The sequence below is a fragment of the Zeugodacus cucurbitae genome, chromosome 4 (assembly GCF_028554725.1).
Source record: "Zeugodacus cucurbitae isolate PBARC_wt_2022May chromosome 4, idZeuCucr1.2, whole genome shotgun sequence".
NCBI classification, from domain to species: domain Eukaryota; kingdom Metazoa; phylum Arthropoda; class Insecta; order Diptera; family Tephritidae; genus Zeugodacus; species Zeugodacus cucurbitae.
This window is the reverse complement of record NC_071669.1, coordinates 60,397,610-60,425,390: the sequence shown is the minus strand read 5'-3', so window position 1 is coordinate 60,425,390 and position 27,781 is coordinate 60,397,610. Positions and strand designations below refer to the sequence as shown.

General features: G+C 34.8%; 5 protein-coding genes and 1 non-coding gene across 13 annotated transcripts in view; 4 read left to right on the top strand and 2 right to left on the bottom strand.

Moving 5' to 3' along the window:
- Positions 1 to 27,781, bottom strand: part of LOC105220763 (uncharacterized) — a 254,578-nt gene that overhangs the window by 161,706 nt on the left and 65,091 nt on the right. For all 7 annotated transcript variants that reach the window (XM_054228600.1, XM_054228594.1, XM_054228598.1 and 4 more), the window contains exon 2: positions 9,939 to 10,939. The gene's annotated coding sequence lies outside the window, so the exon portion shown is untranslated. The remainder of the gene's footprint in view (positions 1 to 9,938; positions 10,940 to 27,781) is intronic.
- Positions 11,179 to 12,585, top strand: LOC105220765 (osteopetrosis-associated transmembrane protein 1). Its single transcript, XM_011197256.3, has 5 exons — positions 11,179 to 11,365; positions 11,442 to 11,691; positions 11,761 to 11,942; positions 12,018 to 12,189; positions 12,287 to 12,585. The coding sequence occupies exons 1-5, from the start codon at positions 11,294 to 11,296 to the stop codon at positions 12,355 to 12,357; spliced, it is 747 nt and encodes a 248-aa protein (XP_011195558.1). The 5' UTR covers positions 11,179 to 11,293; the 3' UTR covers positions 12,358 to 12,585.
- Positions 13,776 to 15,200, top strand: LOC105220767 (osteopetrosis-associated transmembrane protein 1). Its single transcript, XM_011197259.3, has 5 exons — positions 13,776 to 13,936; positions 14,010 to 14,259; positions 14,329 to 14,513; positions 14,579 to 14,753; positions 14,883 to 15,200. Exons 1-5 carry the CDS (start codon positions 13,868 to 13,870, stop codon positions 15,080 to 15,082), a joined length of 879 nt encoding a protein of 292 aa, XP_011195561.2. The 5' UTR covers positions 13,776 to 13,867; the 3' UTR covers positions 15,083 to 15,200.
- On the bottom strand, positions 15,765 to 20,755 carry LOC105220766 (YTH domain-containing protein 1). 2 transcript variants are annotated; one of them, XM_054228603.1, is made up of 4 exons: positions 20,556 to 20,755; positions 19,486 to 20,460; positions 18,244 to 19,275; positions 15,765 to 18,174 (listed from the first exon to the last, which is right to left on the bottom strand). In XM_054228603.1, exons 2-4 carry the CDS (start codon positions 20,381 to 20,383, stop codon positions 17,951 to 17,953), a joined length of 2,154 nt encoding a protein of 717 aa, XP_054084578.1. In that variant the 5' UTR covers positions 20,384 to 20,460; positions 20,556 to 20,755; the 3' UTR covers positions 15,765 to 17,950. The 2 variants fall into 2 exon arrangements, with proteins under 2 accessions (XP_054084578.1, XP_011195560.2); XM_011197258.3 differs by having other exon boundaries at positions 15,765 to 19,275.
- Positions 20,907 to 23,838, top strand: LOC105220768 (ribosome biogenesis protein SPATA5L1). Its single transcript, XM_011197260.3, has 5 exons — positions 20,907 to 22,036; positions 22,103 to 22,572; positions 22,634 to 22,802; positions 22,868 to 23,068; positions 23,126 to 23,838. The coding sequence occupies exons 1-5, from the start codon at positions 21,136 to 21,138 to the stop codon at positions 23,647 to 23,649; spliced, it is 2,265 nt and encodes a 754-aa protein (XP_011195562.2). The 5' UTR covers positions 20,907 to 21,135; the 3' UTR covers positions 23,650 to 23,838.
- Trnaa-agc (transfer RNA alanine (anticodon AGC)) lies at positions 24,188 to 24,260 on the top strand. Its single transcript has one exon. It is a non-coding gene; the product is annotated as a tRNA-Ala (tRNA).

The following is a 27,781-nucleotide window of genomic DNA, read 5'->3' as shown; positions in this document are numbered from 1 at the left end:
GCAACACGTCGGCCCTTCTTTCAACACACACGGCAGAGCATAAAGCGGATTAAATATGCAAAACGCTTAAAAATGTTCAAATATTGTGGCAACTCGTGGCATGTGTGCAACACCAAGGCAAACTTCAAATCCCATAATTTTGCAGGAGCTTAGGTGGGGAGTTGCAAGTTGCGTCGGAAATAACTAGCTGAAAATGCAGAAAACTCTTTATGTAAATTCTTAGTGGATTTAAGCAAATCGTTGGCACATTACGTCAAAATTTCAACACCGACAAAGAGGAAAGGCAAATGAGATTGTTAAGTGAGTGAAGACAAGAAGAAGAAGAATAATAAAAAAAGAAAAGCCTTACAGTTGGCTTGATGTGCAAACCTTGGCGATGATGAAATGCAAATGCAAGATGAGAAGAAAAAAATTTAAGAAAAAATTTCCTTTTTCAAGTTTAAACGCCCGGTGTGTGCGTGTGAAAGCGCAGAAACAGAAACAGAAAACCGCTGAGATAGAAAAGAGCTGCAGAAAAAACACGAAGCAAAAAGCCTTAGAAGTTACAAAAGGTAAATAAACTATGAAGTAATATTAGACGCTGGCGGGCGACCTAGGCCAGCAGGATGCAATGCGGCAGAAATAGAAGAAGAAGTGTGGTGCAAAAGTAGTGACATAAGAGTGCGTGGAGACCGTGAATCAAAGACAGATCTCCTGGTAGCACCTTGGCAAATATGTTTAAGTAAAGTAAGTTTTGAAGACAAACACATAGTGGTTGCAAGAAAGTTTTTGTAAACGGTAGCCGAGGTGGTTGGCCGGCGGTTGAAGTGTGCGCCGACAAGGTGCAAAGAGCCTTTACAAAGACATTGCACACACTGACAAAGAGTGAGAATTTGAGGATACTAAGTTTGTGGCTTAAACTTTGCTACTTTAACATGGATGAAATGCCGGAAATGCAAGGTAATGGATTTCAAAAGTCTATATTATATAGAAACATATGCTGGAATTTGAAATCCAACAACGTACAGTCACTGGAGAATGTGAGATTTATACAAGGAATTTAGGGATTCAAAAATCTCATTGTTGGTTTCTCAAAATCTACGAAATGAGCTGCCTCGACGTGGTCGGACTATAGGGAGAGCGGTGTTAGATGAGTCGAGTTCGTCGTAAAAAAAAAAGAAAAGGAACTAGTAAACTCCGGGGACTGGTTGCACGAACCTCATGTGCTTGAAATGTCGGGGTTTAGCCTGGATAAGTCCAGAACCAAGTTGTGCGAGGGTACATCTTATTTTACGGAGCAATTCTAGCTCTCGTAACCAATGTCATCACTGACGGTTATATATTCTTCACCGTTCTCAAATTACAGTAGAAGTCCAGAGAAGAAGAAGACACTTCGAAAATCAAAATCAATCGAAATTCTTATTATTTTTTTCTCAAAATCATAGTAATTTAACGGAAGGTCTAGGAAATGAGCTGTCTCGACGGGGTCGCACCATAGGAAGAGCGGCGTTAGATGAGTCGAGTTCGTCGGAAATGAAAAAGGGAACTAGTAAACTCCGGGGACTGGTTGTACGAACCTCATGTGCTTGAAATGTCGGGGTTTAGTCTGGATAAGTCCAGAACAAAGTTGTGCGAGGGTACATCTTATTTTACGGAGCAATTCTAGCTCTGGTAACCAATGTCGTCACTGACGGTTCTATATTCTTCAACGTTCTTAAATTATTGTAGAAGTCCAGAGAAGAAGACACTTCAAAAATCAAAATCAATCGAAATTCTCATTATTTTTTTCTCAAAATCAAAGTAATTTAACGGAAGGTCTAGGAAATGAGCTGTCTCGACGGGGTCGGACTATAGGAAAAGCGGCGTTAGATGAGTCGAGTTCGTCGGAAATGAAAAAAAGGGATCAGTAATCTCTGGGCACTGGTTGCACGCACCTCATGTGTTTGAAATGTTGGGGTTTAGTCTGGATAAGTTCAGAACCAAGCTGTGCGAAGGTACATCTTATTTTACGAAGCAATTCTAGCTCTCGTAATCAATGTCATCACTGACGGTTTATATTCTTTACCGGTCTCAAATTACAGTAGAAGTCCAGAAGTGAAAAAGAAGTCACTTCGAATATCAAAATCTTAACCTTATCGAATATCTTAAGTATTAATATTCGAAAGTTTAGAAATTCAGGATTAGGAAATGCTGAAAACTGCAACCCTTTCTCCCACACATTTTAGATACTCAAGCGAACAAGGAAGTCACTGATGCATATAAAGAAAAGAAATGCATTTGTGCATGTGGATATCCTTAAAAGCCTTATACATAATGCAACTAAGGCACAATGGTCGCCGCAGCATGCTGTAAGTGCCGTAACAATGGCGGCAAGGTGTTAAAAATCGGTTGCGCGTAAGGCACGTAGCCACGTAGCTGAGTTGTCGTTTAAATATCGATCCAAAGCAACGACTCCACTCGACTCAACTCAACACCAGGCGACGCATAGTTTTTGCTGCTTCCATTTGGCTGCGTTGTATTATTCGCCTTTTGTTTTTACTTTTTCTGCTTTTTTTACATTTTTCTCCGTTAAATGGGAATGCAGATAAGTTGACATAAACCAAAGCGACGGCCAAGTTAGAAACTCACAGTCAACTGCAACGCTTGTCGTTGCTGTTTAACCTCTTGCAGGATGTATGTATATGTATGCAGCAGTCGGCTTTCTAAGCATCCTGCAGCCAAGCCAGTTCGAGAGTGCACGAATATGAAAGAAAAACAAAACAAAAGGAAAGTAGAAGCAAGTAAAACAAAAGCCAATGCGTTCACTGCTTTTGGCAGCGATCCGTGGAGTCCGACAGCACACGTCAAGGGCAAGAAAATCATAATAAAGCAAAGTGCAAAAAATGCAGCAAAAATTCCTCAAAGGATTCCTTATAATGCGCTGAATGTTCCTGCAGGAGTTGCAGGGTTGCGTGCGTGTGAAGGCAGCGTCTAATATGACAAATGCCACGCGCGCATGTCGAGCACAATGCAAAGGACATTGTAGAGGCAGCGGCAAAAGGAATATTTCAGTATACTAACAAATATTTTTGTATGTGGCGTATAGCTGGTCGTAGAGGCGGGAAAAATAAAAATATTCTAAAAAAAAAAAAATATGTGAGCTGACATCAAAACACATTTTGAAGAGTTGAAGGTATTTTGGGGCATAACTCTTCCAAAGAGCGGAGAAAAATCAAAAATATATTTTTACAAATGGCACTAGAAAATCTTTCGACATGATTAGGCAAGCTGCTAGTTGGATATCCTTCTACTGATTCCTTCTGTAATACTGTAATATTTCGTCCCAATCGGTGCCATGGGATAACTTATCTCATCTTAAAATTATATTTAGGGTCATACCTTATGGCTTTTATGGATCAATCTCGTTATATACGTATGAACTAGCAAAATAGATCCTTAACTGACTTTATATTGACATTCCGTTCCAGATTACGTCAACTCAACTGTCAGGGGAATGGAACTCTGCTAAAACTTTCGAGCATCTATTCGTGTTCGAGTCCGAACCGTTCTCTATAAGGCTCAACCCACACCGGATTTGTCAAGACGTCTTCTCTTGTCTGATACGACTACATCGTATAGCCTCATATGCGAGACAAAAACGCATGCATCGCATGTGGGTTAGAGCAAAATACGTTTTTGTGTCTTATTAGTCAAAGACGGTTTTATCGAATCCGGTGTGAATTGCACCAAAGTCGATTGAAATAATCCTCAGACATGTGGTACAAAAGTGATATTGAGCAGCAATTATCGGCAAGAGCTTCTCTTTTCAAGGCAGATATTTTTGATTATAGAAAATACTACTTTTGTGACGTCAGCAAAACAGCTAAAAACCCGTTTGAAGGTGGCAAAATAATAACAAATGTAATTCAGTTCTACCTAATCGGAACGGACCCGGATATTTATACGGCCAAGAACTATCGAATCGGCTAAATTCCACAAAATTTTTAGGGGAATGTTTTTTGTTACTGCAACAACAAGAACAAGCGAAATATGTTTTTATTATATTATGTATATTTTTTTAGTTTTATTTTATTATTTATTTATATAGTTTTTTATTTATTTTATTTTTATTTTTTGTATTTATTTCTTTTTTTTATTTTTTTGTTATTATTATTTTATTTATATTTTTTTTTTATTTTTTATTAATTTCTTTTTTTATTCTTTTGTTATTAATATTTTATTTTTATTTTATTTCATTTTTCTTATATTTTTATTTTTATTATTTTTTAGTATTTTTTTTTTATTTTATTTATTTTTATTTTATTTTCTTTTTTTAATTTCAATTTCTTTTTTTTTAATGATCTTAGTGGGGTCACAATTTATTTTCATAAAAGGAAGCCTCTAGCACATCAAACTTTCAGCGAAATGACAAACTTTACTTCCTGACAATGCCATATCCTACCACACAAACAACAAAAATTGATTACCGAGCGTAGAAAAATACTCGCTCCACTCGCTTTGCATTCAATGAACGTTATTCAGAGGATATTGAATTTGTTAACCAACTGACATTGTCATGTCATCTCGTGTTTCGTGCCGTGCCATGCCGTGGGTAACTTTTGATGCGTTTAGTCAAAACGCTTCCGTGCACATTTGCACAATGCAGCATGCTGTTAAGGAATATGTATACACGTTTACACCTGAGGACAGAGAACAGAGAGAGAGAGAGCACATGCAATTGTTCAATATAACGGATGTAGGAAGGATGCGCGTAGGATGGCAATGGACATGCAGCAAGTGTGAGTAAAGTTTGTATCGAAATGACAGATCGCGGGAGAGAGAGTGGAATTACAGTTATAAGAGGAAAACTAACTAATAGAGAGAAAACTAAATAATGAGGGAGAGTAAACCAGTATTTAATAATAAAAAAAGTATGGTCAGTTTTAAAATATTAACCTAAACAATGCCGTTATACCCGAGCATTTTTTGGAAGTATAATGTGTAATATACATAAATACCTATAAAGCTATATATAAAGAAACTGTAGTTTCGAGAAATCGTGGGTATTCCATAGGATACAGATTTTGTATACGTCTATATTGCTACATCATTTTATTACTATTGTAGAGGCTAGTAAGAACGGCGAAACTATCAGACAGACATCTAATGATAAAATAAAAAAACTATCAAGGTTCTGTTAGATCGGAACAAAACGACCAAAGAAAAATATTTTCTAATTTAAAAGATGTATCTTCTCTCACGATTGTTGTTATTGTTTATAATGAAGTTTGGTGATAACTCGGAGGAGTCCAGAGATTTTGCATACAGATGCAGTTTGAAATAACCTGATCAGAGGTTATGAAAATATGTTTTAATTTGGAAAAATCTACTGGGATACTACTAATAGCCTCACAAAACGTATATCTTCTGCCCAATTTATTTATAATAAATAAATAATCTAATAAAGAAGATAAACAAAATGCAAGTAGGATAAAACTTCATGAAACATTTATTGAAAAATTCTTGAAAAATTCCGCCAAATGATATTAACGTGATATAATTAAAAAAAAAATAAATTTTGTTAAGTAATTGAATAAGCAACCAAGCTATTAAGATAATTGTAATTATAAAAAATTAATATCAAAATGAATGACAAGCAGCTTTCTAGGTATACGAGCACACTCACTCCCAATAAGAGGAACGCAATGGAATGCGAGGGACTTAATATTTATCTACATAAACGTAAGTAATTTAATTTTAGAAAACAATGTGTAATACAAACGCCATGGGCGCCGTTTAATTTTCGGTAGCTATTGTGGTTGTAAAAGCACTGCCGAATTGCACTCATGGGGTAATCCCAAAGCAATTAAATGACTCGCTGCTTGACTTTGATGATGATGCACCGGCAATAAAGGTGATGAATATACAGGTGACATACAATAAGCCATAAAATATGGGAGGCTTAGAGGTTAGTATGTTGCAATAAATTTATAATACAGGATATAACAGTTATAGAATAATGAAAGTAATTTTTTTATTATTTATTAAAAAAAAAATAAAAATTTAATTATTATATACAGTGGAACTTCCATAACTCGAACTTCTATAACTCGAAGATCTCCATAACTCCAACTTTTGCCTTGGCAATAACGTTTAGAAATCAAATTCCATACAAATTTCCTTCCATAACTCAAACTTCCCTAACTCGAAGTTCTCCACAACTCGAACTCTCGAATTGGCAATAGCGTTTAGAAATCAAATTTCATACAAATTTTCTTCCATAACTCAAACTTCCTTAACTCGAACTCTTGAATTAGCAATAGAAGTGAAATTGTATTCAAATTTCCTTCTATAAATCGAACTTTTCGACCAGGACATAATACAAAATTTAAACTTTTACTATCAAGGAACAATTTTAAAGGAGTCTCTATATTCATATGGAGGCGAACAAAAAATATAATATTAAACTTATAGATTTCATAAATCGTGTAACAAAGGCATAAGATACAGACGTCAAGAGCCAAACAATAGCAAACTGCAACAAACAAATTTACAGAATACATGTTTTAATGTTCAGTGGAACTGCTCTAACTCGAATCACCAAAATCCACAAAAAAACTTCGAGTTACAGAGACTTCGAGTTATAGAATTTTCATTAAAACATTCAATTTTTGAAAAAGCTTTTTTTATTTTTTTTTTTTGTTATTAAATATATTTCGTTTTCAAAAATATTTTCGAATAAAGATACTTTCATAATTAATATTGACCTTCTTTTTTCAACAATCGAAAACTACGAGAGTAGGCAGCAGTTTCAGATAATTGAATTTAGGAGAAGGCAATTTCATTAACCTAACCTGAATTTGACTATAATATTTAATTATTTATTATAGAATGTCTATGTTGTGTTATAACAATCTTCTGAAATAAACCACCTGATCTATGACATCATGGAACGTAATATAACTTTCAGATCTTGATTTGAGGTTATGTTGTTTCATGGAGATACTACTCAAAAGATTATACGTTTTAAAACCTCTTCAACCAGATATTTATTGGAACTTCTACCATATACAATTTTGAAACATTCTTCATAACTAACTGTACAACAATAATTTGAAGCAAAAAAAATTAACTGTTGACAAAAGCAACTCGATTCACTATGGTTCTTAACCATGGCTATGGCAAGGTAAAGTAAATGTATGTCTCTCGTGTAAAGAATAACTCAATATTTATATAAAACATTGAATCAATGAAACCTCCCTGAGTTCGCTGGAAAAATAGATTAAGATGATACAGAAATCAAGTCGAAGCTAATTAGACCCACCAACAGCGGTGCTTTATTTAAAATCCAGCAAAAAAATATTAAGTTTATGAAATCGTCCATATGAGTTGCAAATAAAAACAATAAAAAAAATTAAACACATAACATCGATATCTATCAATCATATGTAGATTTTTTGCAAACTAATTTCAACCTACGCCATGTCTTTCTTGCGCACACGAGTATTATTATTGTAATTTTGAAAATCGCAGTTATCTAACATGTTTTTTTGGTTTCATTTGGCCGTATTACCGCTGTCAAACACACGCAACTGATCGCGTGATGCAAATTTTATGTGTTTTTTGCAAAAAATAACAACAAATAATGCCGCCTTGGGCGCACAGCATCGGCAAAGCGCAGCTTGCAAAATAGACACGAACACTTGGCGCAAATGGTAACACAAGTGTTTTGGAAACCGAAACCGAAAAAACGAACAAAAATACAAAAACAGGCAACAGCAACAACAATATTTAAGATAATTGAGTCGAAAAAAAAACAAAGAAGGAACAACAAACTATTAGGTATTATGGCAAAAATCGAGACTGGGCTGACTTGGCAGGCGAAAACGAAAACCTGATTTCCCCAACAGCTGTGTGTGGGTTTTACTTTTGCCCAAACACTGACGGCTGGCGACTTAACAACAAACCGTGTCTTGCCGCGCACAGACATTGTCGAATGATGTCGATTATTTGAAGCACTCAAGTGGCTAACTGTTTCGACGAATTGACAAATTTTATGGTTTTCTATAAAATATAGCGCTTTTATGTGGAAATTGAATTATTTTTATTTTGAATTTGAGTTTTATGAAAATTTATATAAAGCATTATAGCAAATGATTGAGTTGATGACAAGGAAGCTTTTAGCTGAAATATAACAAAATAAAATAAATTTCAGTCCACGACACACACTTTTCAAAACACATGTAAGCATTGAAGTATAATTACAAATACACAAATATACATAATAAAAGGGAGAAATAGTAATAATGCGAAACCAATAAATGAAGGGGGCCGCGAGATTGTATACCCGTACAAGCAGCCCCTTGTAGCAGTGCGCCTGAATTCTGCACATGCCCATACAAGTGGGCCGTCGCGGTGACGGACTGGTTTGCTGTGCAGACACAACAGCCACTGCATATCATATACATTTGTGGGCATACAAGTCAGAGCAAAGTGACATGCTTGCAGGCAGGCTGGCAGACAGACAGACAGACAAGAGTCAACGAATGAAAACAAAATTCGAATAGCAAATAATCGAGTATATATCGGCTCATGTGTTGTAATACACACAAATATAGTAGGTATGTATATAGCTGCCTAGTGCATGGCACAAGCTGTTCGCCCAACGACTGACTACAGCTGGCTGACGAGCCCATGACTAACTGGCCAACTGATTCAACGCCTGTGACTTGTCACAAACGGCGGCAAAGACGCTGATTTCATACATTCACAGCGCGTTTATCTATACTAACTAACACAAATACTAAAATATTCACACAATTACAGGCTTGCAAGCGTTAAATAGTTATTTTGCAATCAAAGTACATACGAATGCATGAGCCCTGCAGCGGACTGCTGGTAATCTGAAACTGCATTTTTATAGCAATCGTTGTCACTGCTGCCACCACTTCCCAACTAGAGTGGCCTTCATAGCTGCGGCTACTTCTAAATGCGATTCTGTAAAACTACTGCAGCTGGTGCTCGTTACTTTCATTAATATCAGTGCAAAAATGTTGGTTGTTTAGAAAAAGAGTCTGCAGCACAATAACAACTATTGTGAGACACTGAAAATAATAATATTAATGCATAATGTGTTTTAAGTTTTTCACGGTTTAAGATTTCATACGCAAGTAAACACTCGTAGCAATTAACACTAAACGAATTCGCTCCTTTTCTGCAATGACATTCAGCCATAAACGTAAAGTAATTACGTTACTTTTTAAAGGTTTAATGTTACGTTAGGTTAGTTGCACGTTCTTTAAAGAATTCTATTAAACTATTCATTCTATTATATGCTATACAACTTCAAAATATATTTATATTTTAAAAATTTTAACAAATTTCAAACTTCCAGTAAAAAATTACTAAATGCAGCTGATACAAAAAAAAACACAGATTGCAGCTAATATCAATTTTGTTTTTAAATTGAGAAAACTTTGTAAACATACAAACATTTGTATTTACTTAATTGATAGTAAGACATTGCATCTGTATACACGCAAGATGTGCAGCGTTGAAAGACTCCAGTATCAGAGTTTGCGCATAGAATTCTGGCATTCGGAAGAGCTACTTACGAAGCTGTCGCGTATATACTCTTTATGAGTTAAGCAAAATAAAAGTCACTACATAGAGATAAATACATACATAAATATATATGTAAATATATAAACAAATGCAGCAAAAGGGAAAATCAAAAATACCGCCACTTATAACAAATTATTGTATGAAATTGTTAATAAAATATGTATGTTTGTATGTGCATGTCAATATTTTGCTAGCCACTACTGCTAAAATTAAGTTGTAAGGGATGAAGTAGGAGCAATGCACTTAATGAATGAAATACTATATAGAGGTTTATAACAGGCGTGGCAAAATATATACTTAATACTAAAATAACCTTGTCGTTGTACTATAAACAAACTGTAATAATAGCTACTTACCGTTAGAAATTTATGCAAAGCAGATTTCCATTAAATAATGTTAATTCCTTGAAAGCTTGCACGTATTATATAGTAAAATAATTTTAGCATCTCAGTTCACTACAGATTTTTTTTTTGCGTAAATCTTTTAAACATAGCTTTTCTCTGTATTTACTTTTATGCCTTTGCAGCCGCTGCAAAAATATTCCGTTTGATTATGTTGCAGACAATAACTCCCTGAACTGGCCGTGGAGCTACTGCTGTTCGCTATTCGGCTTCCTTATTTATAGGCTTATGAGACACACACGCACACACATATACACTAAAACACTAGCTCGGCTCCAGCAGATAGTCTTCTGCTCCAGTAGGAACATATATGTATGTTATTCCTACATTCACTGCCGAGCTAAAAATTTTGCAGCGTAGCGATTGCAGACAATTGAAAATTTTTCCTGTCAAGGAGTGGCGGGCTCGTCTGAACTATTGAATGAGCGACAGTAGAAAAATTATGTTGTTTCACAAATAATTTATGTGTTGATACTCTATTATAAAATTATGCACTTTTCCATTCATTAGCACTGCACTTTTGCACGATTTTTGTTTATTTGATGTTAACTTTATTACATACTTTTCCGGCTTCCATCGTAAAGTAACACATACAAATACACACATATGTATGTACGTGAGCAGGAGGCAAATTATCAACTAGAGGTACTAGCGGGTAAAAATGATAATTGTACAAAATATTTAAAAATTCGGAACTTCTATAACTTTAATCAAGTTAATTTGCACGCACTTTGCTATTCAAGAACTTTGTAGCATCAAATCTCACTTTATATATAATTTTACTTCAGCTGACTTTTTTATTTGCACATCTTTATCCAAGAAATTATCTACCGACAAACTCCACTGACATACGTTTCTTTCGGCGTCGTATTTTGCAATGGCAATAGTTGAAAATGCACATCGAATTGGATTTACGGCAGGTCGACCGAAAATATGCAACACTGTTGAATGGATATCTAGAAATGGAACAGGGTGTAAACGAAATGAAAAATTACTTTAAATGCAATAAAACATAATTTATTTGGTTAATATTAATTTATAAATATTTATTTATTTATTTATCTAAATATTATTGGAATTACTATTAAATGGACAACAATTATGACACCAATACTATCCAATAGGAAAACAATAACATTTAATTTTATTATGTATGCAACACTGTTTGATGCATCGCTGCAAAATTTATTGAGACCAGCTGTTATCACAATAAAACAATTGCTTTGTTGTTATTTGCGTGTTCGATTTAATTGAATTGAACAAACTTCTTTCTATTTAAAGGCATTAGAATTTAAAAATATAAAATCAAAATGCATTGCTTAAGTATTTCAGCAATAATTGTATATCTCTTAACTGATATTTCGAGCACAGCGGCGGAAAATGTAAGTGTTTCTTAATGTTGATGCTCGATGTACTTAGTAATTGTTTATTTCCCTCCATTCTAATTGCATTTTACAGATCTGCCAAAAATATTTACGGGAATTAGCTCAAAAACAGAGTGAGTTCGTACGGTGCTCCACAATGAATTCGGTGCCAGTGAGTCTTTGTGTTGGTTGTGAAGAGCCATTTACTGAAATGCATGTGGCGTACATGACCTTACGTGAGGAGCAGAATTGTACGGATACATTTTTCGATAAAGATCGTATAAATATTGTTTCAACAACACAATCAATACTCGTCGGCTTATGGACAAAAGCGTACTGTGATGGTTGGTATACAATTTACTATTGCAAACCAAATCTAGTTATTATTATTTTTTGTTTAAAATGTATTGCAGATTGCTTTACCAGTAATAATTCATATGTATTCGATTTGAAGAGGACGGCATTTGATGATTGTATCACAAAGAACAAAACTAAGGAATGTAAATCGTGCTTAACGCAATACCTCGATTTAAATGGATTTTATCTTAGTTTGAGTAAAAATAATGGGCGAGTTTGTTATGATATGCAGGATTCGGTAAGATTTCCACTTAATTATTTATAACAAGTAAACATTTTTATATTATATACGTGAAATTATTATTTTCGCTAGATGAATCGTACAAGAGAACAGTGGTCGAAGGATTTAGGTTGCTGCCGTCGTGAGTTTGATATTTTATTATTTTCCGTTGTCAGCTGTATCATTGGCGTATTACCAATATTATTTTATGGCACGCTGTACGTGTTAACAAAGCGACAGGAGCGAAATCGTCCGCTAATTGAAGGTAAATTAGATAAACAGGCAGATATTTAATTATTTTGATTTAGTTTCTATTAATACAATACTAAAAACATGGAAAACAATTTCATTTATTTTTATAGACACTAATCGAAATGCAGCTTCAACTTCTAATAATGCAAGCAATCTCGACGCTAATTTAACGACAACGTGAACAGAAGCTACCTGACCTGACGTACCTACTCAATTTGTCAAAAACGAAGGAGTAGTATATAGGGGAGGCTATTGTTATAGATGCGAATATACATAATATAAACATATAAATTTAATATGTTACTATTATTTCTATAGTATAGGATACTAAAACATGTATATTATACATTAACATACATATGTACAAATATTTTTTTAAATAAATCAGGTACATTTTACAAATACCTTATATCAAATATATATATATTATATCAAATATACTATATTATATTTTTTAAATATGTACGTACATATGTAAAAATAATTTGAGAAAATTGCATTTTGATTGCAACAATTTAGTTTGTTTACGTTTATCAGCTGTTTGTTACATTCTAACAAATGCAACACTAATAATCGATACACATTTGGTTTATGAGACTCGGTTATCGATTATTTTAGATAAATTAAAGATAATTAAATGCGTATTGGTTATTCAATATTTATTTGAATTTCTTCAATATTTTCTTTGGGTCGGCTTTAGTATAGTATCCCCCGATTTCAGAGTTAGGGTATGGTTGGAAAGAGGACGATCTCCAGATTACGAATATATATAATAGTTGCCGCAGGAGACTTCAAGTTTTCGAGATATTCGCATTTAAAGTTGAAAATTTCACAAATTTTATGTGGCGATATTTCGATTATTACTTAACTTTTAATTTATATAATACGCTTATTATACACTAACACTTCACTAAATTGTTTCCACATACTTATTTTATATCAATTGGTTTAATATTTGCTTTAAATAAGCATTTTAATTTTTAAACAATTTTGTTTATATGCACAATAACCATGTTGACAGATATCAAGTGTTGCCAAATCTACATATTTTACAAACGAATAAAAGTTAATAAAAAAATTACATGATTTATAATACATTTATTCCTGTTTCTTGAAAAACCATGATATTGGGTGGACCAGAGTTATTTTTCAAAAGCGCGGCCGAAGGCCGCAATTGCAGAAAAAAGCAATACGCGAAAGATTATTATTTTTATTTTCATTTGTTTGGTTATGGCAATACTTGATATCTGTCAACCTGGTTATTGTGCATATAAACAAAATTGTTTAAAAATTAAAATGCTTATTTAAAGCAAATATTAAACCAATTGATATAAAATAAGTATGTGGAAACAATTTAGTGAAGTGTTAGTGTATAATAAGCGTATTATATAAATTAAAAGTTAAGTAATAATCGAAATATCGCCACATAAAATTTGTGAAATTTTCAACTTTAAATGCGAATATCTCGAAAACTATAAGTCTCCTGCGGCAACTATTATATATATTCCTAATCTGGAGATCGTCCTCTTTCCAACCATACCTATTTTAACCCTGAAATCGGGGGATACTATACTAAAGTTTCCCCCTAAACTAAATGCAACACTGTACGCAGCTGTCAGTTACATCGAAAAGCAAATACTGAGCGCATAATTGTTGTGCGGTTAATTCCCTTTGTTATTTTTTTAAAGAAAATGCATTTCCAACGTATGCTAATAAAGCTGGTTTTTCTTTTATTACTTGTACACCAAGTTCTAGCAAATGTAAGTTTTTAAAATCGTACTTCATATTTTACTATTGTTATAAATGTTATCACAATTTCATTGCATGACTCAGATCTGTGACAAATATTTGCGCGAGTTAGCACAAAAGCAAAGTGCATTCGTGCAGTGCTCCACATTGCATGCAGTGCCGGTGAGGCTTTGCATAGGTTGCGAAGACCCATTTTCCGATATGCAAGGTGCTTATATGGTTATGCGCGAAGAGAAGAATTGCACAGAAAAATTCTTCGACAAAGATCGCATCAACATTGTTTCCACAACGCAATCGATTCTAACTGGTTTATGGACAAAGGCTTATTGTGATGGTGGGTAGAATTGTTGTAATTTAAAATTGTTCAAGTATATACATATCATATATATTTAAAATTCTGCAGATTGTTTTGCTAGTAATAATTCGGATATATTCGACACAAAAATAATGGATCTAGAAGATTGTCTGCGTAAGAATAAAGGTAAAGAATGTCAGCTATGTTTGACACAATATCTGGATCTAAATGAGTTTTATCTCACTTTGGATAAACATAATAATGGACAAGTTTGTTACGACATGCAGGATTCGGTATTAGCATTATTAATAATTTCTCAGAATGAGCTTTTATAACAACACGTTTTTGTTGCTTCTAGATGAATCGCACGAGAGCTCATTGGTCCAAGGATTTAAATTGCTGTCATCGCGAATTTGATATGTTACTCTTTCTTGTTACGTGCTGTATTGTAGTACTACTGCCATTATTATTTTATAGCACCACATATGCTTTAACAAAACGACAGGAGCGATACCACGATGTGTTTATTGAAGGTATAATATCATCAAATAGTTTTTATACAAAATCAAGTTAAGAGTTCTTCAAATGTATAAGGATGCTTTCAAAGTTTCATTTATTTATTTTTATATACTGTTCAGCCTAATTGAGATTTTATCTTTTAGATCCCAGACACAATGGCCCATCGACAAGTGCTATGGCCAGCAGTTCCGTTGCTGATCTACCGAGCACATCGTCAACGGCCACCTGTCCACGCGTACCTTCAAAGAAGAATTTAACAAACAATGAAGAGTTTACATCTTCCGATGACGATGATGAATCAGTTGAGGCATCGGACATAAAAACTCGTAACAAAATCGCATAAATTTAAGTCGTTTTTACTATTAAAATTATTATTAGAGACTTTAAAATGTTGAAATCCCAGCATATAAAACACAATTTTATATTTTATGTATCGAAATAAAAATTTATTTAAAAATTAATTGCACCTTCAAAATATTGCAACTCCGTACATATAATAAATTATCACACTGCGTACGCAAAATCTCCATCGCATTCCATTCGGACCAAAATAGAGGCGCTGAAAAGAAAGGAAAAAATGTTTTTCTTTTTCTGGTCTAAAGCGGTCCACACGGTCTGGTCTCTGTGTTACGTCAACGTCTACCGTTTTTCTTGCATAATGGCATTGAGTATTAAATGTACCCGTTCTATAGTAATTTGCAGTCTACTTTCAAATGAATGTTTATAGAAGATGTGCAGCTTCAAAACTAAAAGCAGCTTAGTGTTGGTTATAACAAATCGTCGCCAGTATTATTAGATTAAATTTTGACAGTGGATGGATTGAAAACACAACTTTAAGTTATTGTTAAATGTCAAATTAGCAACGGCTTCACCGATATTTTCGATTTTTTGAACGATCTAAACTTCTAAGATGGGAAAGATGTATAAAATGAGTTTTGGTTCACAAAAAAAAAATCACAAACTTTATGAACAGTAAGAAATTCTTATGTAAACCGACGCTAATGTAACCGTAAAACACAATACAGTAAAGTATAATATTAAATATTAATCACTTGTCCAAAAAAATCACAAGTTTATAAAAAACATATTATGCAACACTCTTAAAACGATTATTTCACATCTCCAGAGCATCAATTTTGTAAGTTATTTGGTTTTGTTTGTAGAAAAATAGATTTGTTTTAACAACACTAAGATTTTTTTTTTTGTTTTTTGCTGCGAAATATACGGTCCCATGAACTTAGTAGACGTTTCTATTTTATTTTTACTGCATTAAGCAGGACACTGGAGTGTCAAAGTCAAACAGCTTTTCCCATAAGAAGTCTGCATTGGTCTGAAAGACAAGAATTAATTTAATTAGAAAGCATAGATACAGTTGGTTCCAGGCAAATATGGTTTATGGTGCGATATGTGCTGTAAGCAATGCGGGAACTATAAAGGACTCAAAAGCGTTACGCTCGAATCCCGATAGACATATTTATGCACTTTACTCGTTAAAATGAGTACGAAAAAACATCGCGCTGATTTTCATTTCAAGCACTTCATTTTTATGTTGTCTAAACCCAAGCGGAAAGTTCTTATATATATGTATATGCTTTATGGGATTGACACATTCACTCCAATCGAGTTTGAATAGGAGCATGAGATTGTTGAATAACTAGTTGTGTCCAATAGGCTTTGTTAATATCTTGAATGCGGAAGTGATTTCAGCAGAATAAGGTATGGCAATAATTTTGTATAATCTTCTCAACACAAACACTATATTTTTTGCCACTTCAATTTGCGCTAGCTGAATGTTGAAATATTCCATTGTATGTATATTGTTGGATAACTTGCATTTGAAACACTGCACACACTTTTGCTTCCGATTTCTTTTTCTTTTTTCTTTTCAAAATTTTCATTTAGTTGTATGTAACTGATTTTTCTGTTAGCACTCATTTTCTTTATTTGAAAAGCTGATATTTCAAATAGTTTTAATGGGTAATGGGTAAGAAGGGTAAGCGTCTTTTCTTTCAACCGGTCAAAGCAGTCCATATTTTCACAACAGTTCGTATGATTTCTTTCATTTTCGAAAACATTGCAACCTCTCCGCCTTCGTTCAGCAAATAAAGTTCACATATGTATGGTTGGTTTTATATTTTTACGATACGTATAATTATAACTATGTTTTAAAATTATATATGTATATGCATTGTATTTATAATTGAAAAAGAGTTTGTCAACTTTTCATTCCTTTTGCTATGGAATTGCATATGTTGTACAGCGACACAGTGTGTTATTTATAATTTAATCATGTACTTTTTTAAAATTAACTTTAGTCAATAATATATATCTTTTCTTTTATAATTTATGCGAACAAAACTGTAGTAATACATTTAATTGATATCATTTTTAGAATTTGGGACTGCAAGCACGACATTTTTATAAAATATGTAAATATCAAACAATGCCATGAAGTATTAAGAACTGAAGTAGATTACAATTTATATTTAAAAACTTTAGCATTCGAGTTAGAACGGCAATATAGGCTGTTCATTGATTTCATCATCATATAAATAAAATGTTTTTTTAATATTTTTTTTTTTTGATTTTCTCTTGTAATCCCAATTAAAAAAATGAATGATTTTTCATTTTTAATGACTTATTGCTGAAAATATATGTTTCGACTAAATTAGTTGTTAATGATAAAACAACTAAAAAGTAATTTAACATATGCGTCATTTTTTTTTTCTTGTTTCTATCGTTGTCTATATGACATTTTAAGATTTAATACATATACACTTTATATTTCGGGGAATTTAAAATCCCTTTGTATGTTAAATTTTTTGCCTAAACTTGTAATCACTTGTACCGGTTTTAAGTAATTTAAAGAGCATTATATTTAAGATCTTATTAGCCGCACTCGAATAATATGTTACTCTTATGCAGCTCAAAACCTCACTCGTTTTCCGACACACACTCATTCCGATTACAGAGTTCGAACACGAAGAGGTTACGGGGTGCATTTAAGGATGTTTATTATCAGGATATTTGTTTAATTTTTTTTAGAGAATTTCGACGCACTTTTTCACACATCTTAAAACCTTCATACATTTTGCTTTCTTTTCTTGTATTCGCATTCACAATGGGGGGACGTTTGTAATCGCCTACCCGTAAATACTTCACTTTACACCTTTGTTGCGTATGATTATTTTTTTATTGTCACATTGTTCGTTTAGCGTCTACCATCACGGTAATTACGCGCTCCACCGCTGCTACCACCACCAGCGCGGAAATGTCTGTCGTTTCCCCCGCTACGCGAACCGGAGCCACCACTTACACTGCCACTGGGCCCACGATAGTCGCGACCTCCAGCTCGTTCACGTGGACGCATCATATTTGAATTGTTGGAACGTTGGCTGCTGCTACGAAAACTGTTCGGACCACCTGATGTGTTGCCTGCATTAATAGCATTAGTAGAACTTGAAAAACTACCACCACCCCCGACAGAGCTGGAACCCCCAATACCATTGTTACCACCATTGGAAGCTGACGTTCCGGCACTGCCGCCAAAGCTTGGGAATCCTGGTGGCATTCCATCTGGTAAAGTAGGTAAGCCAGCATTTTTCCAAGCTGCAAAGTCTTCATAAGATGGTGCTTTATCAAAACCAGGTGGTGGAGGTCTGATTGGTTGCGGTGGAGGATAATCTGGCAGTGGTGGCCCATCGTAGTAACGTACTGGTGGAGGTAATTGGTCGTACATAGATGGTGGACCTGGTGGCGGTAAGGCACCCGAACTTGATGCAGATAATGGAAGTTGCGCAAATGGCGGTACGAACGGTAATGGAGGAAGTTGTCCATGCATAGAGCGCATGTAGTCAACCATGTATGCTTCCGCGGAATTCATATAACGATCCCACGACGGTAAGCCGGTATCACCACCACCTGCGCGTGATCCACCGCTTCCACCTGCACCAACGCCACCACCACTTCGGTATGGTGAAGTTGAGCGTTTAAAGCCGCCACCCGGTGGCATTCCTAGAGGTGGAAGTTTGTAAGGACGATGTGGTCCAGAACTAAATGTACGCCTATGTCGCATTGGGCCACCACTACCACCGGAACGACGATCACCTTGCCGGTAGCTTGGGAAACCACTGCTACCACCAGCACCACCTCGACTACCACGAGAAGATAAACTGCGCGGTGGGCGATATGAGACTCGAATTCCCTTTTCACGCATCATCTTAGCAGTCTCTTTCGATTTACGCAATATGGGTGTCATTTCGATTTTCTCATCTTCGGGGAATAGGCGGCATAGCTCTGACCCAACTTTGGGTTCAATTTCTTGACCATCCCGTCCAATTTTAACTGGCTTACTTTCATTCCACGTATTGTATAGGTGAGAAGTACAGTTGAATGACAGCTCCTTACGACATATCCAATCCAATTCAATGATACCTCCGAGAGCTTTTGGGGAGATGCTAGGTGGTAAAACCCATGCCGGATGAGAAAGATCTCTGCGCGACTGAGAACTCATGCGAGCAAATCCAGCAAATTTTCCTGTTTAATGGGAGTAAAAAATGTGTTAATTCTATTTTGTTTTGCAATGCAAAACACTTTTTATGTAGTGTTAGCAAGTTCAATGACCTTGGTATGCTTTTATGCTTTGCGTATGTATGCTATTCGTATATAAAACACATACAACGAAACATACATTTTAGCCATAAAGTCATTTTAGTAATAAGCTTATGAGCTGCCATGATGACTCACCACTTTCGTTGACGGAGAAGATTAACAAGACATTACGCGATTCCTTGAAAGCCTGATTGAGATTTGCTTCATTTTGCGGTAATGTAGCCCAAACATTTTTAGTTTTTGCAATAGCAACATTATCGGCATTATTTGATTTTATAAGGAAGAAATGAGTACCCCGAAACAAGTAGTTCAGTTTAGTCATATAATCATATGATTTGCCACTAGTATTTGATCCACTTTGTGTTTTCTTCTCGGGAGAAGCGCTCTTGGATATCGCCTTGCGTCCATTGCGTTTTATATTTGCAGCTGAATCAGAGTCCTCTGATTCTGAATCACTATCAAATGGAGTTTTCGTTGTAGGCTTATCTTCTGCATCACTGGCTTCACTTTTATTACCACTGATGTTGGTGTGTGCCGATATAGACCCACTACTTGTATTTGCAGGGCCATTACTATTGGCTACTGAAGCAGTGGAGTTTTTGCTAGAACTGCTAGCTTTCTTTTGCGATTTTTTTTCTTTACTGCTTGTACCTTTACTCTCTGAAGGTTTAGTTGACGATTCGGTGTCTTTATGTGATGATTCTTCATTACTACGTTTTTTCTTTCCACCGGCAGAATTCTTTCCGTTCACGGCTCCCACCCCCGGCGAAGATGAACGCTTCGACGTCGCTTTTTTCTCACTCTCTTTAGTGGCTTTTTTCTTTGTCTTATTTTTACGCTTTTCACCAATAGACGATGCAGCCGAACTTACAGAACTAATACTAGGCTGTGAGACCGAAGACTCCGAACCAGATTCTGACGCTTCACTACGTGTATCAAAAGACTCGTCGAAATCTTGTAGTTCCTCTGCAATATCTGCTTCATTTTCATCTAATCCTAAGTGTACTGCGTCCAAGTCCGCCATAATTTTCATCTGTTTTTCACGGTTTTACACTATATAAGTAGCGCAGTCTGCGCTTATGCTTTTGCTCAATGGATGTCTTTTTGTTTCTATAGACAGTGCGAATGCGGACGAAAAGAAAGATGAAAATTAAAGCGATGCCGACTTTTTCCGAAATTCTATGGTTCTTGGCGTTTTAACTCACCTGCACTTATTGGTTCTTATAAAACAATTCTCCAATTATCGTTTTTTTCAAAATATTTTGCAATTTATAATTATTTTACTTATTGATTTTTGCAATTCAACGTGGAATGAAATTTGCATATACCTCAAAGAATTGTGGATAATTTTCTTCTTTCTTTGACAAACTCAGCAATGGTGGATGAGTGAAAAGCAATACGACGCGTAGCTAACCATCTCATTCTACTAATGCACTGTTGCATTTATATTTTGATACGTTTTTAGTATTAAGTGGCATTTTTTATTTTCAAATAAAAAGAGCAGAAGTAATTTATTATTAAAACAAACAAATCTAAATATATTTTTAATTATATCAATCGGGCTATGTAATTGTTTGATTTTTAATGCATTTCCTGGTGTCAGAATATATTTTCCATATGGCTAATTCGCCCTATTTTCCCCAATTCTTATTCGCCGTTTGTTTTGGCTATTAAGCTAATTCGCCGAGGTGTTGCAAAACAGCTGAATGTGACATTTCAACCGAACGCGTATTTGAAATGTGTTTACATTTGTGAAATATTGTACAAAAACTCAGATAATAAACAATGAAATTTAATTTGGATCAGAAACTAAGCGTGTTACCGCTCAACATAATTGAAGAAAACACATTTCAAAAATGCTTACTGCCTAAAGACATTTTTATTAAATACGGCATTCGTGCAGGGGCTTGGATGAAATGTTGTATTGAAGTAACGAGCTCTAACACCGGCTATTTCCTATGCCAAGTTTATCCACGAGACATCAATATAAATTGCTGCTACTTAGACGATGTTGTAGGGACAGCAACTCATTTAGAAAGCGGATGTAGTTTATATAGCTTAGAAACAATAGATTGTCAAGAAGATGATAAGCAACAGGTTACTATAACTTTGGAAATCACGGAAAGCTTCTTCAAAAGTCGTCTGCGCAAGTTGTCTTACAGCATGTTAGCTATCGCCATGAAGCAGATATTAACACCACTTAATTTGGTTGTAGGAGGTGTGGTGCGCACGAAAAGTGCTGCAAATTTAGGAATATCTGCTATCTATATTGACGGTTGTATTGATACAAATGAAAATACAATTTTCCAATTGGATAGTGGAACAAATTTGTGTATTAACAATTTATATATTAGTGCCAAACTGAATGCAACAGAAGTTATACCATTTTTCAAACATGGTTACGAATTAGTTTGGAAAGAAATTGAGGATATTTTGTGTAACAGCAAGTTACGTGATACGCAAATCAAATCCAATAGTATACGTCCGCATCTTAATGCGCTATTGATCGGTCCACCAGGTTGTGGTAAAACTGCATTGCTGAATACATTTATAGACGAGCATAAATGCAATTGCTTTCACATATCCACGGAAAATATCTTACACGAGTATCCTGGGGAGGCCGAAGCACAATTGCGCAAAGAATTCGAAAATGCCTTATATTTAACAAAAGATTTGAAATCTAAAAGTAAATAAGTGTAAATATTTTGCTTTTCACAAATTAAAAATTTAATAAAATTCTCTACATTTTCAGATCCAACGGTAATTATCTTCGAAAATATTGATTTATTATGTCCCGTCGCAAATAATGCATCCACCACAGATGCAGGCAACTCAAATCGTATATGCGTGCAATTGGTTAAGTTACTCGACGAGCTGCATAATTCTAATGCTAGCATACTATGTATAGCGACTTCATCAAATCCAAGTGCTATAAATGCCAGCTTACGACGACCTGGACGTTTCCAACATGAAATAACCATTGACTGGCCGAATGAGCAGACACGCAAGAATTTGTTTAATGCAATGTTCGAATTCAGTCAGTCAAAACCATTTCTGAAGCCGAAGCAACTTGATGCGGAACTGCTTGACTTAGTTGGGAAACGTACACAAGGTTTTGTGGCAGGAGATTTGGCACTATTGGTGCAAAATATAGAACAAAATCAAGTGAAGCAAGTAAAAGAATACGACATTGGTCATTTTGTAAAATCAGCGCTGAATAACGTAATATAATCAAATAAGTTATCTCTGGGTATAATTTAAAAAATCCAAATTTGCTTTTTAGGTAAGACCCGCTGCGGTGCATAGTGCCGATGTAAGAGTATATAAATTTGTGGATGGTTTCGAAACTATCGGTGGTATGGATAAGCTGAAACGTACATTGGAAGTTAGCATTTTAGCGGGGCTGCGTAAACAAGAAAAGTTCAAACAATTTGGACTAAAATTACCAAAAGGTAATTTAAATATTTTATTTTAGTCATATTGTTGGTTTTTTAAGCAATTTTTATATTTACAACAGGTTTACTGCTATATGGTCCACCGGGTTGTGCGAAAACCACCTTTGCGAAATGTCTTGCCAAAGAAGCCGATATGACTTTTATATCAATCTCGAGCGCTGATGTTTACTCGCCTTACGTTGGTGCAGCGGAGAAATTTATCGTACGCATTTTTGATACCGCACGAAAAAATGCACCTTGCCTTATATTTTTCGATGAAATTGGTAAGAGCACACGATTTTTTTTTATATTTAAATTTTGGTTAATTCTTCCCCAATCAGACACGCTTGCCGGTCGACGTCCCATTAACTCGAATAGCTCAAGTGACGTACAGGTTCGCATACTATCAACACTATTGACTGAAATGGATGGCGTTATAGATGGCACGGACGAGAACAACCAGCAAATACTTGTCGTTGCAGCTAGTAATCGACCAGATATGATTGATGATGCTTTATTACGGCCGGGACGTTTAAGTAAACATATATATGTGCCATCACCGGATTTGCCGTCACGCATATCAATTTTGCAGTTAATTGCCAAACGTATGCCGTTTGCAGATGATATTAATGTAACTGAAATTGCCGAGGCAACAGCACTTTATACAGGTGCCGATATGTGTAATCTATGTAATGAGGCTGCTTTGCTGGCTTTTGAGAGACTGAGTGTTGAAACTAGCGAAAATGATTATAAAATTAGTGCAAAAGAGTTCGATTTAGCTCTCAAGAATTCTAAATCTTCACTCTCGACAAATCAATTAAGTTTATATGCGAAATTTCAAAAGCAAATTGAGGCGAAATCATGATAACAGTGTTATATACTTGCTTTAACAGACATTTATGTAAATATCTACTTTGGTATATAAACTAAATGAGTGAAAGTGAGCTCAGTTCACTACGTCTTGCATGATAATTAATTTAATTTTTTTGTGTTGTTTATTTAACCTTTACAAATATTAGAAATTAAAAAAATATTTTATCGAACCAAACCTAAATACGGAAATTAATGCGTTTTATTTTACGATATATAAATAGTAGATTAATTACGAATTAATAACATATAATTAATTGCTATTTGTGTATAATGACGTTATAAATCCACACTTTTTTTATTTTTCTTATCAAATAAGTCGCAAAACCAAACCTTCTAGTCACACTAACTTATTATAATTGTCCATACCTTTCGACATCCAGTCGGATATTTATATAGCAACAAATTGCTTACATTTAGCTAGTGGTTAGTTGCAGTTTACGTGATTTCACTTAGGTTTTGTTTTGCTTTGTTTTGTTGTTAGGGCGAAACAAACTGAAAAAATGCAGCTGAAAGTGCAATGGTGGGCACAAGGGGATGTAGCTCAGATGGTAGAGCGCTCGCTTAGCATGTGAGAGGTACGGGGATCGATGCCCCGCATCTCCAAACTGTTGTACATTTGATATTTTGAAAAAAATGTTTTTTTTTTATATTAGGATTTATTAAAAAATTATTTAAATTTTATAAAACTTGAATTTAGGTTAAGCAGAGCACCGACTCGTTATATGTACTGATTTAAATGTAGTAAGTAAGAGTGAAATATGTCTGCAAACTGCCTCACTTTAATTCTTAAGAATTTTTGTTCCTGAATAAAATAAGCATACATCTTAATGAAGGAAACTATGTCGGAAATCTCTAAATAGAATTTAGGTATTAATACTCCAAATGAGTGCAGCCAAAGATGATTTAAAAGAAGAAGACAAAAATAATTTGGAGCTGTTCTGATCCAATTCCTGAGGTTTCAATTTTGGTTAGGTTAAAAGGTCTGACCACCGCGACAGGTTTCACGATGGCTCCCACCTGGCAACAAAATGTTCCAGCCCGTTGCGATACCAGAATACTCCTATGTATGGATAGTAAGGAGAACCCTCACGTATCACCCAATTGCTATGAGCCTATCGTAAATTTTATAAGACGGCTAATGTCTAAAGCGGCAAGCATGGTTCGCCTAAAGTATGGCCACCGAGATGTTCCAACCTCAGTCTTCTGAACGCTGGACAGTGGAGGAGAAAATGACTTGGTGTTTCCACCTCGCCTTTCTCCATACAGCTATGTCAGGGTCCAATTTATATAAGGGAGAAAATAAATTAAGTTAATATTTGTGATATAAATATATATACTTTCGTCAATTCCTAGACGAAGTTTAAGGAAGATTGAAAATTATCAACAAATAAGTAATAACCTCACATTTTCTGAGATGATTCTCGAAACCAAAAAAGATGTCAACAACCATTCTTTCGACACGCTGTGAAAGTAAGAGGGACTGTAATAAGGTTTATGACTGTGAGCACGCGCTGTCATTCTATGCCAATTTAAAAAAATCTAAATTCCTAGGTGCGACTAACTTTGCGTGTGAAAACACTATTGTCTCTAAGCTACTTTTTCGTCGACGGGGGATGGTGATTGCGTTTTTGTTATCCATACATCTAGTTACAAAATTTAATTACCAGTGCTAAAAATAAATTGTCATGAAATTAAATTAAAATTGTAAAAAGTATGGTCAAAAATTATAAAATATGAAAACTGTACTTTATGCGTCTTACGGGACCACGTCTAAAAACCGAATTAAAGTAGGTAATTAGAATTTATCGGTATGAATCTGAAAAGGTTCGAGTATAAGAGACACTGCTTCTGACATAAGACGAAAGGTCAGTACATAGGCGTAATTTGATCTTGAATCCACTCATATACAGTCACAAATCTGTACCTACATCCGATCTAATAATTGAATAACCCTTTGCCGTCCGACGGTACTCTCTAGTACAATATTTTTAGGGATTCAGGGATTTTTCATTAGATAAGTCTTACAAAGGAATAGAATTGCACTTCTATTTATGGGGTTTAGGTTAGGTTGGGGTAAGCATCGACCGATTACTAGCAACTAGTGGCGTTCGGACGAAATTTTAGCCTAAAACTGGAACTATTAAATCTGTTCAGTTAAAATAAATAAATAATTTACTAATAAATTGCCGACAACGTCGTCATTACCTTAAAATAAATGCGCTAAAATATGCCAAATATTTCAGAAATAAATCCATTGCTCACCAACTAACCTTACTAAAGCGCTAAATTATGTTACCCCATTATTATTTGGCATACATTTTTGAGTGATAACGAAATTATTTATGGTGTGGACAATAATTAATTTTTTTCGTATGCCCATAAAAGAGTAAAATGTATTTAATTTTCATGCACAATATGGTAAAAATATAGACAATAACAACAATAACGAATTCAGTTAAAAAGGTGAGGTAAGTTTTCGAAAAAGTTCGCGCATAAGCCAAATTATACCTATACATATATGTAAATATTCCCATATATACATGGTGCAGTAGTTGGTCAACTGTAGAAAATATGAACGACAATCCAAGGAGACACTGATAAGATAAGGAGTACTACTTTTGTGTCTTAATTTATATGTGTGTGTATGTAAGAAATGTCAATGTTAATTTTTTTTCTAGTAGCTGAAAAAAAAATGAACCGATATCAATTGATAACAAATATTTTCAGAGATGAATGTTAATAGGCACATACGCGTGTATGTATTGGGTGGTTCATATGCATAGTAGTTAATTTAGAAAAAGTGAAAAAAACAAATTTTTTTTGTTCATTTATATAAATGTATGAAAGTTTGAAATTCTTTTTATTTAAAGTATTGGATATCATTTATACTGCGGTCTCGTCTTAGCACCATGTTAACCTAGTACTCTCTAAAAACAATTCTGATCAGGTTTTTAATTACTTTACGAAGATTATACACATTAAGGGTCTGAATGGATTGTTCTCGGAACCTTAATTCCTCATTCTACTAAACCGTATCTTCAATATTCTACCACAAAAGAACATATATCAGTTCACTGGAATGGCGTTTAACTAGATTTTTTTGGACAAATTTTCAAAAGCTTCACATTAAGGGGTTAGATGGGTTTCGTGGGTTTAAAAAATCGATTTTTTATTTTTTTGGCTTATTAATTTCTACAACATCTCAAGAATATTCTAAATTTTAGTTTTTTCTGTCTTTCCTTCGTTCAAGCACGAGTTTATGGTCTTAACTAAAACACTTATATTTGTTTTTTTTTTTTAATTTTAAATGATCCTGTCAGGAGTTATGCTGACAAAGCAGACGCACCATTTTTCCTAGGAGTCACCGGAAATGACGTCACAATGAAATTTCTGAAATTTTTCTTTAAATATGTATCTATAAGACAGAAAAAAGTTTGAATTAAAAATTTTATTTTACATAGAAAAAAAATATTGAAAATAGGTAAATTTTTAGGCGACAAAGCCCATGTAACCTTCTTCTTCTTGACTAGCGTAGACACCGCTTACGCGGTTATAGCCGAGTCCACAAACTCTCTCCTTCTGGCAGTTTGGCGCCAATTGGTTATACCAAGCGAAGCCAGGTCCCTCTCCACCTCGTCTTTCCATCGGAGTGGAGGTCTCACTCTTCCTCGGCTTCCACCAGGGGGTACTAGGGGTACACTTTCATCAATTCGAACAACATGACCCAGCCAGCGTAGCCGCTGTCTTTTCATTCGCTGGACTATATCTATGTCGTCGAATAACACATACAGCTCATCATTCCATCTTCTGCGGTATTCGCCGTTGCCAATGTTCAGAGGACCATAAATCTTCCATAAAGTAGGACGGGAATGATGAGGGACTTGTAAAGTTTAGTTTTTGTTCGTCGAGAGGGGACTTTACTTTTCAATTGCCTACTCAGTTCATAGTAGCACCTGTTGGCAAGAGTGATTCTGCGTTTGTGCCCAAGTATACGAAATTATCTACAACTTCAAAGTTATGACTGTCAACAGTGACGTGGGAGCCAAGACGCGAATACGCTGACTGTTTGCTTGATGACAGGAGATATTTCGTCTTGTCCTCGTTCACCACCAGACTCATTCGCT

Bases quoted from the DNA above. Each gene is read 5' to 3' on its own strand.
- LOC105220765 (XM_011197256.3), top strand. From the start codon at position 11,294: ATGCATTGCTTAAGTATTTCAGCAATAATTGTATATCTCTTAACTGAT. The intron at 11,366-11,441 runs GTAAGTGTTTCT...TGCATTTTACAG, and splicing joins CGAGCACAGCGGCGGAAAAT to ATCTGCCAAAAATATTTACG. The intron at 11,692-11,760 runs GTTGGTATACAA...AATGTATTGCAG, and splicing joins GACAAAAGCGTACTGTGATG to ATTGCTTTACCAGTAATAAT.
- LOC105220767 (XM_011197259.3), top strand. From the start codon at position 13,868: ATGCATTTCCAACGTATGCTAATAAAGCTGGTTTTTCTTTTATTACTT. The intron at 14,260-14,328 runs GTGGGTAGAATT...AAAATTCTGCAG, and splicing joins GACAAAGGCTTATTGTGATG to ATTGTTTTGCTAGTAATAAT. The intron at 14,754-14,882 runs GTATAATATCAT...TTTATCTTTTAG, and splicing joins CCACGATGTGTTTATTGAAG to ATCCCAGACACAATGGCCCA.
- LOC105220766 (XM_011197258.3), bottom strand. From the start codon at position 20,383: ATGAAAATTATGGCGGACTTGGACGCAGTACACTTAGGATTAGATGAA. The intron at 19,276-19,485 runs GTGAGTCATCAT...CCCATTAAACAG, and splicing joins CTTCTCCGTCAACGAAAGTG to GAAAATTTGCTGGATTTGCT.
- LOC105220768 (XM_011197260.3), top strand. From the start codon at position 21,136: ATGAAATTTAATTTGGATCAGAAACTAAGCGTGTTACCGCTCAACATA. The intron at 22,037-22,102 runs GTAAATAAGTGT...CTACATTTTCAG, and splicing joins AAAAGATTTGAAATCTAAAA to ATCCAACGGTAATTATCTTC. The intron at 23,069-23,125 runs GTAAGAGCACAC...TTCCCCAATCAG, and splicing joins TATATTTTTCGATGAAATTG to ACACGCTTGCCGGTCGACGT.